General features: G+C 48.2%; 1 protein-coding gene across 1 annotated transcript; it reads left to right on the top strand.

The window, feature by feature from the left end:
• The first annotated feature begins 40 nt into the window (after positions 1-40).
• CACNG6 (calcium voltage-gated channel auxiliary subunit gamma 6) lies at positions 41-17,644 on the top strand. Its single transcript, XM_029585493.1, has 4 exons — positions 41-612; positions 14,064-14,138; positions 15,266-15,403; positions 16,157-17,644. The coding sequence occupies exons 1-4, from the start codon at positions 300-302 to the stop codon at positions 16,381-16,383; spliced, it is 753 nt and encodes a 250-aa protein (XP_029441353.1). The 5' UTR covers positions 41-299; the 3' UTR covers positions 16,384-17,644.
• Positions 17,645-19,919: the final 2,275 nt, after the last annotated feature.

Raw genomic sequence — 19,919 nt, 5'->3', positions numbered from 1 at the left:
TGTGTGTATACATACAACCATGAGAGGCGGACACTTGTGGCAAAGCATTCCTTCATATTGCCGTTGTGTGTGTGTGTGCATCTGAGAGAGCGTGCGTCTCCCTCATCAAAACTTACAGAAGAAAAGGTCCATCAGGCCTAACTACCGCGGGCAGAGACAGAACAAAGGAAGAAGTTGGGGGGGGGAGGGGAAGGGGGTGAGAAGGATTTTCCACTTTGCTTTTTACATCCGTCTCTTTCTTTCGGGGAGGGGACGTGGTCTGAGAAGTTCAGCTAAAAAAAAAACAAAAACAAACCAACATGTGGCCAAATTTTTTCATGCAAGAGGACGATACGCGGTTCAGGGCAGGAAGGGGCCAGCGGGGCAAGGGCCTTTCTGACGCCCAGGAGGGCAAGATCAAACTGGCCTTCTTTGTGGCCATCGTGGGGGTGACGCTGACTGTGCTGGCTGTGGGCACGGAGTTCTGGGTGGAGCTGAATGCCTACAAGCAGAACCACAGCTTGACCTGCGAGGCAGCCCATTTCGGCCTGTGGAAGTACTGTCACAAGAAGGTGTGGACGGAGAACGTGGACGAAGACCGGGAGACCTGCGGCCCCGCCGAACTCCCTGGAGGTAGGCAATGCCTCGTTTTGTTTTTCCTTTCTCACTCACCGTCACCCGCATAAAAGATACACCCCCCCCCCGCCCCCAACTGCCCCCTTTCTCTTGGCACCTCTCAAAACAAGCCCAATGTTCTCCATCATCCCTAGCATGTGCCACAAAATGTGGGATAGTGGGCACAGCTTCCTACAGCGTCCTCCCAACCTGGGTCCAAGTGCCGTTCGTTACCTGTTGTGGTGCCTGGCTCTCCTCTACACGTAGCCAGGGCCGGTGCTTCCATTAGGCAAACTAGGCAGTTGCCTAGAGCATCAAATGTTTGAGGGTGGCAAAATCCTGCTGCGCCAGAGCCAGTCCTGCCAAAGAAGGGAGTGCTATGCTGGAGCCACCACCAATACGTAGATTGGGGGGGGAATCCATGACTGAAGATTTGCCTTAGGGCACCAAATAGTCTTGCAAGGGCCCTGCATGTGACTGTAAAACTTAGCCCAAAACAATGACATTGTATAAGAATTCAAGAGCACCTTTGGTCCCCCCCCCCCCCCCCTTCTTTGGAGGGTTGTATCCGAAGTAAGATGGAGCGAAGGCGAGGAATAGGTTGGCGTGGCACGGGAACCTCATGCGGCTTGCTGAAGCTCAAGGATGAAACTCTCCCGTCGACCCATTGAGAGGCACCGAAGCCTGAGAAAAAAAGGATCTTCCTGGTCCTTTCCAACAGGACTGGACGCAGCGCCTCCAGGATGTCGTCCCTCCTGCCTCCGACCCCTTCCATGGTCCTGGACAGGGCGGGTGGAAGCACCAGGCGAACTAGGCCAGGCCTGGGCCCAGGGACGCCAGCCATTAGGGGTGATGAGCCATGTGGGGCACCAAAGAGGAGTGGAGATTCGGCAAGGAGGAGTGGGGGGGGGGGGGGGCGGGCATAAGGCAGAAGGTATCTAGGGTGCGTAGTCCCCTTGCCCCGGCCCTGGTCCCGGAGGTCACTATTGCTGGGGAGGGTAATAGGAAGGAAATCCCCAGTCATTGATAGGGTGTTGCATCTAGGGCATAGATTCATAGGCCTGGTCTTTGGGATGGCCACCATCTTGCTAGCTGGATTCTCAGAATAAGCTGGTGTGTACCGAGTCTCCATCGTTTGCAACTATGTCTCTCATCCACATTCTGAATACCCGATGGGCCAGGAACCACAGGTTCTGAACCACTGATCCATGGAATCTGAAGATCCGGTTTCTCTAAGGCAGGAGGCTACAAATCCAGGGCTGGTCCAGCCCATCTTCCAAAGGGGCCCTACGTTAGTCGCCTACATTGCACCTTCCGGCTTCCTTTCTCCTTGGCAAGGATGACACAGTCGGACCAGCATAAACAGGAACGCCATAATAATCACCGCCTCCGCACAAATGCACCTACCCTCTTAACCCACAATCTACATCAACCTGCTTGAGAGCAAACGAAACCTGCAGCGTACGAAACACCACCACCAGCAGCAGCATCTCAACGTGAAAACCATAACATTTGCAACAAGTGGGGCTCCACTGCCAAGCCACACCCTGCTCCTGGGCCAGGCTCGGGGCCTGCAGAGTCAACCTGGCTAAGGAAGCAGAAGCTGTGCTCTCTCTTCTCAGTTATCTTGCTAAGGTGGCCAGCTTTCCAAATGTCCTTTAAATCACTACCAGTTCAAGGGAAGGAAGCACCCGCTGGCTTTTGCTGAGGGGGAAATTAGAGGGAACCAAGTCCGTGAAGTCTTCAGAAGACAGACAGGCAGACGTTTCAGGCCGCTGTGCATGCAGAGACCCTCCAGGCCACCCTCCCCTCCCCTCCAACCCAGCCTCGGAGCCAAGGCAGGAAGCCTGGGCAGGTGTTGAGCAAAGGTGACTTGAAATAGCCTCAAGGGCTACTTTAAAGCCCACTCCACCTCACAATGAGCAGACCAGAGGCTGTTGGTCCGTTTTAAAAAAAAAAACCTAAATAGATAAATTGACCTAAAACCTTGCAGCCCGTGTCAAGCTTGAAAAGTCCGACCCGGCCCAGTGGCTCCCAGCTCCAACAGCAGCCAGACAGAAGCAGCACATCAGAAATGGCAGAGATGTCCGTCCCCTGCCAGTGTCCAGCAGTCATTAAACTGGTGGGGGTGGGGGACCTGACTCCTAAGGTGACCCCCCCTTCTGACCGCTACATTCTGACTCCCAGTTAAAACGATTCCGCTCACTGCATCTCGGGGCCAGTGCGTGCACCCTGCCTCTCCCCAGGGCGAAGTGCTTCCTCCTGCTTCTTCTTGGTGCCCTCCTCCCACCCAATCCTTGTATTTGTCCGACCAGGTCGCTTTTTGTCCCATCTGCTTTAGCCAATGCCCCCCCCAGTCGCCTCCTTGGTTATGATGCCACGGGCGCCCTTGCGCGTGGTCATCTTGAGGCTATGGCTTCCCTCCCTTGACCCCTACTCCCCAATGTTGTTTTTTTTTTCCCAGATGTGTCTCTCTGTGCTGTGGGGGCGAAGGGGGAGGGGCTCTGGTTATCTGGTTGACCTCTGACATACCTTAGAGCCGGTCCCGACTACAGTTTAGGGGACGGGTGGTGAGGCGAGGCGCCTCCATCTCCAGAGGAGAGGGGAGGGAAGAGAATGGGCAGCGGGGGAAGGGGGGAGGGGGGAGGGGAGTGAAGCCAAATGATAGTTTTGGAGAAAACGACCATTGCCAGAGTCAAATCGTTCCGCCAGCGGAGCTGAAGGACCTACTGGCCCGACCAGTCTGCTGCCCGCGTCTTCCCCCACCCCCACAGCTAGCTCTGCTCATCTCCCTACTGGCAGTCAAACAAGCTTGACCCCCCCACTGCAGGATGTCGCCACCTCTTCCTGTAGGATGTTAGATGGAGCAGTGTGGTCCAAGAGGTCCTGGCACCTTATCCCCTCCCCAGAAATCCCCGAGAGCGTACCCTAGCCCTGCCGGCCTCTTCCCCAGTGATACCCCCCTGCCAGCCGTGCAGAGGGCCCTTGCCCCAGCCCCCATTTCCTCACCCTGCCTCTGGTCCTCCCCTGCCCTCTGCACCAGCCTTGGCTTCCTTCCTGCCACATAGCAGCAGCTGGGCACAAGGTAAAGCATCTGGAGTAAAGGTTTTAATCCCCCGAGGCTTCAGTAATCCTGCCCAGTAATGATTTACGGATACGTCACCATTCTGACTGCTAGAAAAGACAAAGCAACAAGAGTGTTTTCTCAGTGTAAAAGGAAGGAGTCATGGCGGAGGGGAGCTGGGAGAGGGATGGGGGATGGGGGGGGCGAAGGGTAGGAGAGGGAGACAGGGGCGGAGAGGGTGAATAGAATGTAGGTACTGGAGATGTCTAAAGACAACTGGTGAGCAGCCCCAGCTAAGCAGAACACATCCAGGGCTTCCTAATCTCCTTCCGCCGTGCAGCCCGCTGACCCTGCTGGTAAAAGGAGGCAGATCTGTAAGCTGGGAGTCACGGATCCCGCCCGAAGTCATCATTAATACACAGGGGGGGGGGGGGCGGTGGAGTGGTCGGTGATGTCACTGTGGGTGCCCTTAGGTGATAGAGGATGTCTCTGGAGGCCCAAAATGGCCGCTCCCAGTGGTGGAGTGGTCGGTGATGTCACCGTGTGTGCTCTTAGGTGATAGAGGATGTTTCTGGAGGCCCAAAATGGCCGCTCCCAGTGGTGGAGTGGTCGGTGATGTCACCGTGTGTGCTCTTAGGTGATAGAGGATGTTTCTGGAGGTCCAAAATGGCCGCTCCCAGTGGTGGAGTGGTCGGTGATGTCACCGTGTGTGCTCTTAGGTGATAGAGGATGTTTCTGGAGGTCCAAAATGGTCACTTCCAGCAGTGGGACATATTCAGTAATGTTTGTCCACCCATAGATGAGAAGAGAACATCGCAGGAGGCCCAAAATAGCTGCTCCCAATAGCAGGAAAGAAGCCCTCTTCCAGCTCAAGATTTCCTGGGCCTATAAAACCTCTCGCCTTAAGCATGTCCTTAGGTGAATCATGCTTCCTTCTCCACCATACAGTTTTGCTCATGGGGCTGTGTGTGTGTGTGTGGGGGGGAGTCTGGTGGTCCCCACCTACACTTTCTTACATTTCTTAAGGGCTTCCACTAATCTAAACCTACATGCAAAGCTCCTGTCAGCTGGCACTGCCTCATCCCCCCCAACCAGTACTGCTGCCAACACTTAATTTGTCAATGGCGACATCATCAGAACAAAAATCAGCATTAAACAGATTTTCCCCTTGCATTGCCATGGCAACCTGGCAAGGGAGCCATGAGAGGCGATGGGATCCCCCTCCCGCATTCCTGCCAAAGCTGGCACGATCTACCCAGAGCAGGAGCTGGGGGGGGGGGGGGGGATGAGGGATGGCCTGCACATCCATAGGCCTATGCCAGCCCCACTCCTCCACTGTTCCATGGAGTTTTGGGGGCAACACCGACTTCCCTGTGGGGGCCTGCGAGCTCCTCCCTTCCTCCAGGAGGGGTGGGGAAAGGCCTGGCAGTCGCAACTGCGGCAGCGGTGGGGTGGGGGAATAGCCCAATATTGACTCCAAACTGGGGGGGTTCTTTTTTTGTAATTCGTAACTGAATTTCCTTTCCAATAATTCTTTCTTTCTGTGTTAGGCGATAGTAGGGACCTGGCTCTCTGGCCAAAGCAAGTCCCGCGAGGGAAGCAGAGAGAAGGGGATGCTTCAGTGCCTTTGAAGCCCGCAGCCCTTTTCTGCAACAACCCTGCTGGAGCCCCTCCTCCGGGCTTGAAACAGATCCACGCAGTGGGAGGTGGTTTAGGACACTGCTGGGAAGGTTGGGGGGGGCAGATGATTGCCCCCTTTAAACACTAGTTTAGAATAAGAGGTGAACACCTCCCAAGTCCTGCTCTTCAGCTGTCCGTGCTGTATTCATGCTTTACATGTTATCAGTGTAATTTCTGCATGGGGCTCTGGTTAAGATCCACTCTTCAGCTCTCCATGCTGTATTCATGCTTTATGTACATCAGTGTGACTCCTGCAGGGGGCTCTGATGAGATCTGCTCTTCTGCTGTCTGTGCTGTATTCATGCTTTACATGTATCAGTGTGACACCTGCATGGGGCTCTGAAGATCTGCTCTTCAGCTGTCTGTGCTGTATTCATGCTTTACATGTATCAGTGTGACACCTGCATGGGGCTCTGATGAAGATCTGCTCTTCAGCTGTCTGTGCTGTATTCATGCTTTACATGTATCAGTGTGACACCTGCATGGGGCTCTGATGAAGATCTGCTCTTCTGCTGTCTGTGCTGTATTCATGCTTTACATGTATCAGTGTGACACCTGCATGGGGCTCTGATGAAGATCTGCTCTTCTGCTGTCTGTGCTGTATTCATGCTTTACATGTATCAGTGTGACGCCTGCATGGGGCTCTGATGAAGATCTGCTCCTCAGCTGTCTGTGCTGTATTCATGCTTTACGTGTATCAGTGTGACCCCTGCATGGGGCTCTGATGAAGATCTGCTCTTCAGCTGTCTGTGCTGTGTTCATGCTTTATGTGTATCAGTGTGACCCCTGCAGGGGGCTCTGATGAAGATCTGCTCTTCAGCTGTCTGTGCTGTATTCATGCTTTACGTGTATCAGTGTGACACCTGCATGGGGCTCTGATGAAGATCTGCTCTTCAGCTGTCTGTGCTGTATTCATGCTTTACATGTATCAGTGTGACACCTGCATGGGGCTCTGATGAAGATCTGCTCTTCAGCTGTCTGTGCTGTATTCATGCTTTACGTGTATCAGTGTGACACCTGCATGGGGCTCTGATGAAGATCTGCTCTTCAGCTGTCTGTGCTGTATTCATGCTTTACGTGTATCAGTGTGACTCCTGCATGGAGCTCTGATGAAGATCTGCTCTTCAGCTGTCTGTGCTGTATTCATGCTTTATGTGTATCAGTGTGACACCTGCATGGGGCTCTGATGAAGATCTGCTCTTCAGCTGTCTGTGCTGTATTCATGCTTTACATGTATCAGTGTGACTCCTGCATGGGGCTCTGAAGATCTGCTCTTCAGCTGTCTGTGCTGTATTCATGCTTTACATGTATCAGTGTGACACCTGCATGGGGCTCTGATGAAGATCTGCTCTTCAGCTGTCTGTGCTGTATTCATGCTTTACGTGTATCAGTGTGACTCCTGCATGGAGCTCTGATGAAGATCTGCTCTTCAGCTGTCTGTGCTGTATTCATGCTTTATGTGTATCAGTGTGACACCTGCATGGGGCTCTGATGAAGATCTGCTCTTCAGCTGTCTGTGCTGTATTCATGCTTTACATGTATCAGTGTGACTCCTGCATGGGGCTCTGAAGATCTGCTCTTCAGCTGTCTGTGCTGTATTCATGCTTTACATGTATCAGTGTGACACCTGCATGGGGCTCTGATGAAGATCTGCTCTTCAGCTGTCTGTGCTGTATTCATGCTTTACGTGTATCAGTGTGACTCCTGCATGAGGCTCTGATGAAGATCTGCTCTTCAGCTGTCTGTGCTGTATTCATGCTTTACATGTATCAGTGTGACTCCTGTATGGGGCTCTGATGAAGATCTGCTCTTCAGCTGTCTGTGCTGTATTCATGCTTTACATGTATCAGTGTGACACCTGCATGAGGCTCTGATGAAGATCTGCTCTTCAGCTGTCTGTGCTGTATTCATGCTTTACGTGTATCAGTGTGACGCCTGCATGGGGCTCTGATGAAGATCTGCTCTTCAGCTGTCTGTGCTGTATTCATGCTTTACATGTATCAGTGTGACGCCTGCATGGGGCTCTGATGAAGATCTGCTCTTCAGCTGTCTGTGCTGTATTCATGCTTTACGTGTATCAGTGTGACGCCTGCATGGGGCTCTGATGAAGATCTGCTCTTCAGCTGTCTGTGCTGTATTCATGCTTTACATGTATCAGTGTGACGCCTGCATGGGGCTCTGATGAAGATCTACTCTTCAGCTGTCTGTGCTGTATTCATGCTTTACATGTATCAGTGTGACACCTGCATGAGGCTCTGATGAAGATCTGCTCTTCAGCTGTCTGTGCTGTATTCATGCTTTACGTGTATCAGTGTGATTTTCTCAAGAGAGTGGGGAGCAAGCCCCAGGCTCAGCCCTCCCAGCTGAGGACAATGGATGCAGTCCCTCCAACAGCATCCTGGTCGGGGGGGGGGGGGGGGGGCTCTGTGCCTGGAAAAGATACCTTAAGCCAATGAACCCCCTTCCTTCTCTTCTCTCACTGCCCCCGCACCCCTCCAATAAACCTGACAGACTTCCCATAAAACCCCCAATCACCATGCGTAATAAAATGATAGGCAGCTCTGGTGATGTCAGCCATGCAAAGAAAAATGAACAGACGCAGACATGCTCTCACCCCCCCCCCCCCCCCATGCTATTTTATGCTATAAAAATGAACCAGCTGTGATTTTAATATTTTGTATGCTGTCTAGGATGCTAATGCACCTCACTCACTCATCCCTGAGGATCCTCTGTGCCCATCCCAGGCTTTACCCCTCACTCACTCATCCCTGAGGATCCCCTGTCCCCCTCCCAGGCTTTACCCCTCACTCCCCCACTCCCGAGGATCCTCTGAGCCCCTCCCAGGCTTTACCCCTCACTCCCCCCCAGAGGATCCTCTGTGCCCCTCCCAGGCTTTACCCCTCACTCCTCCACCCCTGAGGATCCTCTGTGTCCCTCCCAGGCTTTACCCCTCACTCCCCCACCCATGAGGATCCTCTGTGCCTCTCCCAGGCTTTACCCCTCACTCCCCCACCTCTGAGGATCCTCTGTGTCCCTCCCAGGCTTTACCCCTCACTCCCCCCACCCCTGAGGATCCTCTGTGCCCCTCCCAAGCTTTACCCCTCACTCCCCCACCCCTGAGGATCCCCTGTGCCCCTCCCAGGCTTTACCCTCTCACTGCCTCACAGCTAAGGATCCACTGTGCTCCTCCCAGGCTTTACCCTTCACTCCTATTTTTGAAAACTATGCCTAGCCTTATGTAAAGGCACATTCAACAACCCACATTCACAATATTTTTCATTTGGTTTTTTTTTCTTGATGCATACTTTTCCATTGTAGGTCCCAAAATCCAAGTAAACAATTCACTAATTTTTCTTTAAGACGAAAATTCCTTTATACAAAAAAATGAATTAAGAGGAACGTGGTAGTTTCATAAACTTTCAAGAGTACCATCCAGGTTACCCTCGCTCTTGTTTTTAATCACGAACAAACCACCATTCCCCTATTATTTATTTATTCATTGTTTATTCCAAAAAATGGCCATTTTTTAAGAAGGATACATGTAGCGTACCGCGAGCAATTTAAAAATGTAAAAATGAAAGAATAAGATCGATGATATACAACAATTGAGAGCTGAGATGAGTGGTGGGTAAGCGGTTTCTCCTGATGAAGAATTCTTTCGCAACCTGGCCGTGTCGGGCTAAAACGCTTCCGTGGATTGGTGCCTCAGCGTCTTGCTTAACAACGTGGACTAAGCTAAGCTAAGTATTCTTTGATGTTGTTTGAAAATGAATATAATGAAGGGAATTGATTAAAGTATAAGAAGAAAGAAGACTCTTTTCAGTAACACTTTAGTGGCGGACTGTTCCCATTTTTTGACAAAAATTCATAATCAATTTTTAAAAAAATAAAAAAAATTTTTTTTTTGACTAAGCAATGAATAAATAAATAATAGGGGGATGGTGGTTCGTTCGTGATTAAAAACAAGAGCGAGGGTAACCTGGATGGTACTCTTGAAAGTTTATGAAACTACCACGTTCCTCTTAAGACATTTTTTTTGTATACAGGAATTTTTGTCTTAAAAGAAAAATTAGTGAATTGTTTACTTGGATTTTGGGATCTACAATGGAAAAGTATGCATCAAGAAAAAAAACAAATGAAAAATATTGTGCAATGACAGAGAGGAGCACTTGGGAGGAGGTGTGGCGCTTTATGTCCGGGATGGCATAGAGTCCAACAGGATAAACATCCTGGATGAGACTAAATACAAAATTGAATCTTTATGGATAGAAATCCCTTGTGTGTCGGGGAAGACTATAGTGATAGGGGTATACTACCGTCCACCTGGTCAAGATGGTGAGATGAACAGTGAAATGCTAAGAGAAATTAGGGAAGCCAACCAAGTTGGTAGTGCAGTAATAATGGGAGACTTCAATTACCCCAATATTGACTGGGTAAATGTATCATCAGGTCACGCTAGAGAGATAACGTTCCTGGATGGAATAAATGATAGCTTTATGGAGCAATTGGTTCAGGAACCGACGAGAGAGGGAGCAATTTTAGATCTAATTCTCAGTGGAGCACAGGACTTGGTGAGAGAGGTAACGGTGGTGGGGCCGCTTGGCAATAGTGATCATAATATGATCAAATTTGATTTAATGACTGGAAGAGGAACAGCGTGCAAATCCAAGGCTCTCGTGCTAAACTTTCAAAAGGGAAACTTTGATAAAATGAGAAAAATTGTTAGAAAAAAACTGAAAGGAGCAGCTACAAAAGTAAAAAATGTCCAAGAGGCGTGGTCATTGTTAAAAAATACCATTCTAGAAGCACAGTCCAGATGTATTCCACACGTTAAGAAAGGTGGAAAGAAGGCAAAACGATTACCGGCATGGTTAAAAGGGGAGGTGAAAGAAGCTATTTTAGCCAAAAGATCTTCATTCAAAAATTGGAAGAAGGATCCAACAGAAGAAAATAGGATAAAGCATAAACGTTGGCAAGTTAAATGTAAGACATTGATAAGACAGGCTAAGAGAGAATTTGAAAAGAAGTTGGCTGTAGAGGCAAAAACTCACAGTAAAAACTTTTTTAAATATATCCGAAGCAGAAAGCCTGTGAGGGAGTCAGTTGGACCGTTAGATGATCGAGGAGTTAAAGGGGCACTTAGAGAAGATAAGGCCATCGCGGAAAGATTAAATGATTTCTTTGCTTCGGTGTTTACTGAAGAGGATGTTGGGGAGGTACCCGTAATGGAGAAGGTTTTCATGGGTAATGATTCAGATGGACTGAATCAAATCACGGTGAACCTAGAAGATGTGGTAGGCCTGATTGACAAACTGAAGAGTAGTAAATCACCCGGACCGGATGGTATACACCCCAGAGTTCTGAAGGAACTAAAAAATGAAATTTCAGACCTATTAGTAAAAATTTGTAACTTATCATTAAAATCATCCATTGCACCTGAAGACTGGAGGATAGCAAATGTAACCCCAATATTTAAAAAGGGCTCCAGGGGCGATCCGGAAAACTACAAACCGGTTAGCCTGACTTCAGTGCCAGGAAAAATAGTGGAAAGTGTTCTAAACATCAAAATCACAGAACATATAGAAAGACATGGTTTAATGGAACAAAGTCAGCATGGCTTTACCCAGGGCAAGTCTTGCCTCACAAATCTGCTTCACTTTTTTGAAGGAGTTAATAAATATGTGGATAAAGGTGTGAACCGGGTAGATATAGTATACTTGGATTTTCAGAAGGCGTTTGACAAAGTTCCTCATGAGAGGCTTCTAGGAAAAGTAAAAAGTCATGGGATAGGTGGCGATGTCCTTTCGTGGATTGCAAACTGGCTACAAGACAGGAAACAGAGAGTAGGATTAAATGGGCAATTTTCTCAGTGGAAGGGAGTGGACAGTGGAGTGCCTCAGGGATCTGTATTGGGACCCTTACTTTTCAATATATTTATAAATGATCTGGAAAGAAATACGACGAGTGAGATAATCAAATTTGCAGATGACACAAAATTGTTCAGAGTAGTTAAATCACAAGCATATTGTGATAAATTGCAGGAAGACCTTGTGAGACTGGAAAATTGGGCATCCAAATGGCAGATGAAATTTAATGTGGATAAGTGCAAGGTGATGCATATAGGGAAAAATAACCCATGCTATAATTACACGATGTTGGGTTCCATATTAGGTGCTACAACCCAAGAAAGATCTAGGTGTCATAGTGGATAACACATTGAAATTGTCGGTTCAGTGTGCTGCGGCAGTCAAAAAAGCAAACAGAATGTTGGGAATTATTAGTAAGGGAATGGTGAATAAAAACGGAAAATGTCATAATGCCTCTATATCGCTCCATGGTGAGACCGCACCTTGAATACTGTGTACAATTCTGGTCGCTGCATCTCAAAAAAGATATAATTGCGATGGAGAAGGTACAGAGAAGGGCTACCAAAATGATAAGGGGAATGGAACAGCTCCCCTATGAGGAAAGACTAAAGAGGTTAGGACTTTTCAGCTTGGAGAAGAGACGACTGAGGGGGGATATGATAGAGGTGTTTAAAATCATGAGAGGTCTAGAACGGGTAGATGTGAATCGGTTATTTACTCTTTCGGATAATAGAAGGACTAGGGGGCACTCCATGAAGTTAACATGGGGCACATTTAAAACTAATCGGAGAAAGTTCTTTTTTACTCAACGCACAATTAAACTCTGGAATTTGTTGCCAGAGGATGAGGTTAGTGCAGTTAGTGTAGCTGTGTTTAAAAAAAGATTGGATAAGTTCTTGGAGGAGAAGTCCATTACCTGCTATTAAGTTCACTTAGAGAATAGCCACTGCCATTAGCAATGGTTACATGGAATAGACTTAGTGTTTGGGTACTTGCCAGGTTCTTGTGACTTGGATTGGCCTCTGTTGGAAAACAGGATGCTGGGCTTGATGGACCCTTGGTCTGACCCAGTATGGCATGTTCTTATGTTCTTATGAATGTGGGTTGTTGAATGTGCCTTTGATAAATGTACCTACATTAGTGGATCTTGGGGTTAGCTTGATGTAAAGGCAATGGTTACCCACCAGAAACCCGGAGTACAGGAACATCCAAAAAAACCCACTCACGGTGACAAAGAAAGAGAGGAGTGAGAGACAGACAGGGCAGGTGTTAAGAAAGGGAAAGAAGACGTGTGAGATAGTGAGGGAGAGGTGTGAAAAGGTCCAGGCAAGAGGGTGTGAAAGGACAAGAGAAGTGTGAGAGAAATAGAAGGAAGTTGTGTGTATTAATGTGAAGAGGGGGAGAGACAGAGAATGTGAGGAAGGGAGAGAGGGTGGGGTGGGGATGGAGAAGGGGGTGGTGGGGGTAACAAGGACACACTATCATGGTACAGACATTTCTCTCAGCGTTTTCATGTTTCCCCCTTCTCCACTATCATTGGTGACCCCACACACAGGGGAGGGGGAAGAGCAGGAGAAGGGATGAGGTAAGGGTGGGAAATTGGGAGGGGGGGGGGCTAATAGTGTGAGAAAACCATGGGGGTGGAGTGGCTTTTGCTTCCTCTCCTGCAAGTTTGTACCATGCACCAAGTAAAGTAGCTGAGGAGGGGGAGTGACCTCAAACCCTGCCCAACCCCTAAACCCATTTTTTTTTTTAAATATATTTTTTGATATTTATTCTGTTATTTATATATTATTTGTTGCTCTGTTTGCTTTCTTTCGGCCTCCTCTTTCCTCTCTTGTCCCATCCCCTGTCCCTGTTTTATGTATTTTCCACCTTTGGTTCGGATGTAAACCGGTATAAAAAAAGTTTTAAATAAACAAACAAACAAACAAATAAATAAATGAATAAATATGCAGAGACTAATCCACGGGTGATTCCAACATGGCAGAGCTGAAACACTCCAGAAGCCCCCTCCCCCCACTAAGTGCATCCCCTTTTAGAGAATGGCACCAAACCCAATCAAGGCGCACCCCTTTTAAAAAGGGGGTGGGGGGAAGGTGTTACGTAAACTAATCACATTGCCAAATCATTTCACGTTCTTTGCAATATTAACATATTAATAAGGCTCTCTTGAGTTCCTCTCATCCCAAACACCTCAGTGCAACTTGGAATTATTAACCCTGAAAAATCCTGGACCCTTCCTGGGCCATAACTGCCACTATGGCACTAACCCGAGCATTGACCACAGATGTTGTACATGAGCCTTTGAGACCGAAATGGGGGAGCCTTCCTCAGAAGTAGGGTCCCTATGTAGCCACCCCTGGGGCAGAAAGCGTGGCTACTATTTTGCAGTCTGCAGCTGTGTATGTGCATGAGGGGGAGTCTAAGCACTTGGATATCAGGGGGTCCTGCAGGACAGGAGTGAGGTTATACCAGACAGACCTTCACAGAATATGCCCCGCCGCTGACAGACATGGTTACAGTTATCCGTCCCTCTCAGCCACGCCGTCCTACAAATAAAACAACCAGGAGCCCTGATCAGCTTCGCCTGCCAGGCGTATTACTTTACAGGTACAGTCATCCAGCCTAACCCTCCCAGGCATGTAACCATGTTACCCTACAGATACAGAAACCCCAAGCCCCTACCAGCCCCTCTTCCCAGGCATAATACCCTACAGATACAGTGATACAAGCCCCAACTAGCCCAACCTTCTCAGGGATTTTACAGATACAATAAACCCAACCTTGTTTATTCAGACTTCATTTGCCATTCAATACTGTACCAAACCAACTATTTTTCCCCCTTTGTCTTTCAGAAGCCAACTGCTCTTACTTCAAATTCTTCACAACTGGAGAAAGCGCCCAAATCTTCCAGCGTACCACGCATAAAGGTACAGATCATATAATGACATCCTAACACTATGGAATGATAGCATAGTGCTTCTCCTCTGGTTCCCAGCCCCAGCAGCTGATTAGTGGCTAGGTGAAAGGGTCATTTCCCTTCTTATATCAGGACAAGATGGTGCCTTATTTTTGACTCGTGGTCCTTTGCGTGGGTAAGGGAAGAGGTAGGGTTTGTAACTCTGCTCTTCCCTTTCCACCTCCAGAACCATCCCATGAACTATAAAAACACTGCTTTTCTGTGGTTCCTCCTATTTAGTATCATCCCGAGTAAGAGGAACCACAGGAAGCAGCATGAAAAAAAAAAATTTGCCGGCAGGCAGGTTAGGGAAATGGACCCCCATTAATTGAGCGTCCATTTTCCTAATCGATGCACAGCCACCTCTCCTGGGCGCCCGATTCCATAATTTATCCCTAGCGCACAATTTATCCCAAGTGCGTCCTTTTTAGCGTGACCCCTTATTTAAATAATGCATTGCGCGCCCAGGAGAGGTGGCTGGGCGCGCATTAGGAAAGCGGTCACTCAATCATGAGCACCCATTGTACGAGAGCCGATATCGCATCGGCCTGTTTAACAGTGAATTCTCCTCTCATTAGCACCTTGTTACACCCAGTGGTTGTAAATTGGGCTCTTCCCTAGCTTTACTTGTGCACTTGGTTTCTTATGCTCCCTTTAGACTCTTTAAGACTCCTCTCCCTTACCTCCCTGGCTACTCCTCAACTGTTGTCAATTTGGAGTTCCATGATGCCTTTTTGTATTACCTCATTACTTAGCAGAGACCTTTCCCAATCACCTCCCCTTTCTGAGCATCCTCTGCTCTCGTATTATTTGATTGCCTGCCGCTTTGTATTACTGGATGCATTCCCTATCTGCACCCCTCAATAATTGCGGTGGGAGAGGGGGGATCTTCTTAACTTGACTCTCCCCACTGAGTCCCATAATTGCCCCTGTGCCCAATGTATCTTGTACTACTTCATGTAATCCATCTTGCACCTTCCCTAGGAAACAGCGGAATTATCAAATACATACCCTGTACCACAGTAATGCATGCAGTACCTTTCAAGCAATCAGTTTGCTCGGTTTTCTCATATCCTAAACATTTTCCCCTCTTTCCAGATCTGAGTATTGCAGCCGCTGTTCTCTCCCTTCTCAGTCTTGTCTTAATGGTGTTGGGCTCGATATGTATCACCATGGCCCTCAGCAAAGGGGTGGAGTTCCTCCTCAAGCCTGCCTCCCTGTTTTTTATCCTCGCTGGTAAGGGAAACAAGTTGTCCACAATGAAAAGAAACCAACATTAGAAGTATGGTTTTCATGTGATGTGATTTTACTTCTTTTATAAACTTGAGGATGCTGCTAAGGCAAATGGACAAAAATGAGCGGTGGTGACAGCCAATGAGTGGCAATGACGGCCAATGATTGCTATGAATGGCAATGATAGCGACGACTGGCGAGGATGGGTAATGATGGTGATAATGACCAATTACAGCAGTGAGTGGCCATGATGGTCAATGACGTCAGTGAGTGGTGAGGATGGGCAATGTTTGCCGATGACTGACCACCAAGTGGCAATGGCAGCTAATGAGTGGCGATGACGGTGGCAATGACAAGCAATGACAGCAGTGAATGCTGATGACAGCCAATGAGCAATGATGATGATTAAGTGCCCACAGGGACTGATGGTGATTATGTAAGAAACAGGATAATGAGAATGATGGAAGATGGGTAGTGGTAAATAATGATAATTAGGGCTAACTGGAAAATGAGGAATGGTCGCTGGTGGCGGAATGATGCTGATAGAAAATGAGTATGATCAATAATTAGGACACATTTCAGTGATTATGGATATTGATGGATGGCGGATTAAATGGGCATGGTGCATGGATAATATTTAAATAAATGAATATTGAAGGATGCAGATTAGATGAGTGATCACTAGCAATGGATGTTAAGTGAGTAAATAAATGTAGTCAAGAATGATGCAATTCACGATGGACTTTGCTTTTGCAGGCACCATGGTGCTGATCAGCATGGAGGTCTTCCGACGAGCTGTCAGGTGGCTGATAGACAGCGACCACTCCGTCCCACTGGAATATGAATACTCGTGGTCCGTGGCCTGCGCTGCTGCCGCTGGGGCCATCCTCATCTTCGGAGGAGGGTGCTTCATTCTCTTGTCGCTCCCAGCTTTGCCCAAGAAACCCTGGGAATACTGCCTGAAGAAAGGGACCAGTACTTAATTTAGGGTCTGGGCACTGCACCTTTCTTCCTAGCCGAGGAATTTTTGGAAGTGATCATTTAGAAAAAAGGAGAGGGGCCTATGCGACCATGACTCATCTCAGCGGACTTCTAATGGAAAACTCCTTTGCTGGAGAAGGGAAGTGCAATTGAATTTTTTTGTACATCACATTAAGTTAAGATGAACAAAAAAATAAATAAAACGCCACAGAAACCAGCCGCCATCCCAAGAAAGGAAAAGTTCACCCATGGATGGAATTGCATAGATATGAGAATCTTCAAACTGTTGGATCCAATCTTTCAACTGTAAATAACCTTGGTAGTGACTGATTTTTTTTCCTTTGTATTTTGAGGTGTAGGGAGTGAAGGGGTTGTGGGAGGGAGGGGAGCGACAATATGAAAATGTGTTATTTATTCAGACCTTATTTAACATTATTTTGATTTTCTCATTCAACTGGAGGGGACGGGGACCAGGCTAACGAATATTCAACCTGGGCTCTGCCTCTGCTTGAGATGTTGGCCAAGTCATTAGAGCGCCCACACCTCAGTTCACTTGTATTAGGATAGAGAAGCAGTGCATGCTGGGATTATTTGTCCTCTTTGTTTCCTTGCATGGCAAAGTCCTGGCATGATGGAAAGTTAAGAAGCTTGGGACAGGACTAGCTTGTCAAGGTGGTCCTGACAGCGCAAGCAGGACCAGTGCCAACTAGCGAAGATCCTCATTAGAGGGCAGAGATGACAGGTTACAAGATTGAAATGTGAGAGGCTTAAGGGCTTGACCTTCACACGTGGCTACCTCGGTGGCTGCCAAATCTGATCTTCAAGACTCCCTCCCCTCTTCCCCTCCTCCATCCACAACCAAATACATAGGGTTGCCAGGGTAAGTTAAAGGCATGCCAGTAGTTCTGGATTTGAGTCCAGCTGCTTGCCAACATAACCTCAAGAATATTCTACTGTGGTTATCCTGAAATGCAGACCTGTCTGTGGAGTGGACAAGGAGGTAGGGGTCTTGAAGATTGGATTGGGCCAACATTGGGTTACTTTATCAACCGACCAAGATGGTCAGGTTAAAGGTAGACCAGAGGTTCCATCGAGTCTCTCTTACAATGGTAGGAAAGAAATCTCTCTGTGGAAATCTCAAGGAAGGAGAAGACAATGCCACACTAGATTATCTTTAGCCAACTCAGCTGTACACAGTGAGAGAAAAAAAAATCCTTCCCAGCCTCCTAATAGACTGTAAAATATAAATTTGTACATACATGATTCATCTGGTGCTTTAATAAAATGCAAATATGTGTTAACAGACCTCTAAGTGTCTGCAGGTGGGGGATATCTGCATATTGTCAGTCACACAGTACAAGGGTCCCTCGCCCCCATCCCCATTCCTCTCTCACTCTATGACCCCTCCAGATATTAGATGTGATTGGACAGATGATAACACTGTTCTCATGCACTTGCTGAGACACTGATGTGGGGCTTTAATGAGACTTCCTTGTATTTAAGAGGGAGACAGCATTGAGATCTATGGGGGTGAATGATGTGGGGAAGAAATATTTAAGAGGGTGACGCCATTGAGGTCCATGGGGGTGAATGACGTGGGGGAAGAGATATTTAAGAGGATGACGCCATTGAGGTCTATGGAGATGAATGATGTGGGGAAGAGATATTTAAGAGGATGACGCCATTGAGGTCTATGGAGATGAATGATGTGGGGAAGAGATATTTAAGAGGGTGATGACATTAAGGTCCATGGGGGTGAATGACGTGGGGAAGATATGTAAGAGGGTGATGACATTAAGGTCCATGGGGGTGAATGACGTGGGGAAGAGATATTTAAGAGGGAGATGCCATTGAGGTCTATGGGGGTGAATGACATGAGGAAGAGATATTTAAGAGGGTGACACCATTGAGGTTTATGGAGATGAATGACGTGAGGAAGAGATATTTAAGAGGGTAACACCATTGAGGTCTATGGGGGTGAATGACATGAGGAAGAGATATTTAAGAGGGTGACACCATTGAGGTTTATGGGGGTGAATGACGTGAGGAAGAGAGATTTAAGAGGGTGACGCCATTGAGATTTATGGGGTGAATGACATGAGGAAGAGATATTTAAGAGGGTGACACCATTGAGGTCTATGGGGGTGAATGACGTGAGGAAGAGATATTTAAGAGGATGACGCCATTGAGGTTTATGGAGATGAATGATGTGGGGAAGAGATATTTAAGAGGCTGACGCCACTGAACTCTATGGGGTTGAATGACATGCTTAGGAGGGTGACAGTCTACGAAGGACTGACTCTCATGACTGTAATAAGGTTGTCTGGACCTTCCTATACTGAACGAAGGTTTTGCTGTGCTTTAGAAATGACTAAGCGGGAAATAAATAATTTTAAATGTACAAAAATAATGAAATTGAAATAAATAAGCCTGAAGCATGCGCAGCACCGCCTCTAGGGTGAACGAGACTCTCCTCGGCAGGAGAAGCCGGGGACTGGGACTCGCTCTCTCATGCTTCACTACTCCAGCCATGAGACCACAAGATCCCTCTCCCCCCTCCTCCCTTTTCTGCTGCCTGTGCTAGGCAAAAGCTCCTTCCAGCGGAATCTGGGCCTGGCTCCTATTACATCTTGAACCGGCCAGGACGTAAACATGTCCCCCCCCCTCCTTCTGTGGCTCCCTTTCCTTCCTCTCTTTCTCATCACAGATTGATTTACTTCATTTCCTTCTATCCAACCCATTATCAGTTTCTCTTGGTCATCAGATGATCGCCCCCGCTCCCTTCCAGTTAAGCTATAAGGGATAGGCCCCGGAAAGGGGGTGGGGGGTTGGATAGGGTCAGCCTGTCCTCTGTGAGGGCCTGCAGCTCGCTGGCCACCCTACTCGAAGGAAAGGACACTTCCTGGCTCAGACCGAGGTCTCTTTCTGTCTCCCTCCTCCCCCCACGGCCGATACCAGTTTGTCATTTTCCCACTCTTCCACCCCGTCACCCCAAATCCCCCATTCTCCAAAGATTGTCGGGGGAGAACGGCGGCCCAGCCAGTTCCCCCGAGACCTAAAAAATACACTGGGAGGAAAGTGAAGCCGTCCAAGGTAGCGGGAGGGGGGGATGGATGGGATAATTCGGGAAAGGGTTTTCACACCACCTGAGACCCCTCTCCTCCAGGCTAAGAGTCAACGTAATTTGAGATATCTGGCATTGGAGAAGGAGGGGGGAACTCTAAGATGAGGCTGTCTTAAAGGGGCCTTTCCTAGGAGGTGTAGGAGGAGGGGGGTGGGGTGGTGGGGGGGGGGGGGTCTAGGCAGAGAAACTGATCTAGGCACATATGCCTTCAGCTTTCTGGAAGATCATGTCAGGTTCTTTACCAGAGGGATTATTTCCAGTGCTTTGACCCACCCCCTTCACAGCTCTGCCAATGCACCTCACTCCTGCGCTGCAGCACCCCCTGCTATTCCAGTACTGAGACCCTCTCACATAGCACTGCCAATGCACCTCATTCCTGCCCTGCAGCACCCCCTGCTATTCCAGTACTGAGAC

The sequence above is a fragment of the Rhinatrema bivittatum genome, chromosome 19, assembly GCF_901001135.1.
Source record: "Rhinatrema bivittatum chromosome 19, aRhiBiv1.1, whole genome shotgun sequence".
Lineage (NCBI taxonomy): Eukaryota > Metazoa > Chordata > Amphibia > Gymnophiona > Rhinatrematidae > Rhinatrema > Rhinatrema bivittatum.
Note: the sequence above shows the minus strand (reverse complement) of the source record. Positions and strands in the feature narration are given on the sequence as shown.

What these genes read in the sequence shown, in the direction of transcription:
- CACNG6 (XM_029585493.1), top strand. Translation starts at nt 300, where the DNA reads ATGTGGCCAAATTTTTTCATGCAAGAGGACGATACGCGGTTCAGGGCA. An exon ending in CCCCGCCGAACTCCCTGGAG is followed by an intron (nt 613 to 14,063) that starts GTAGGCAATGCC and finishes TTTGTCTTTCAG; the next exon opens with AAGCCAACTGCTCTTACTTC. An exon ending in CCAGCGTACCACGCATAAAG is followed by an intron (nt 14,139 to 15,265) that starts GTACAGATCATA and finishes CCCTCTTTCCAG; the next exon opens with ATCTGAGTATTGCAGCCGCT.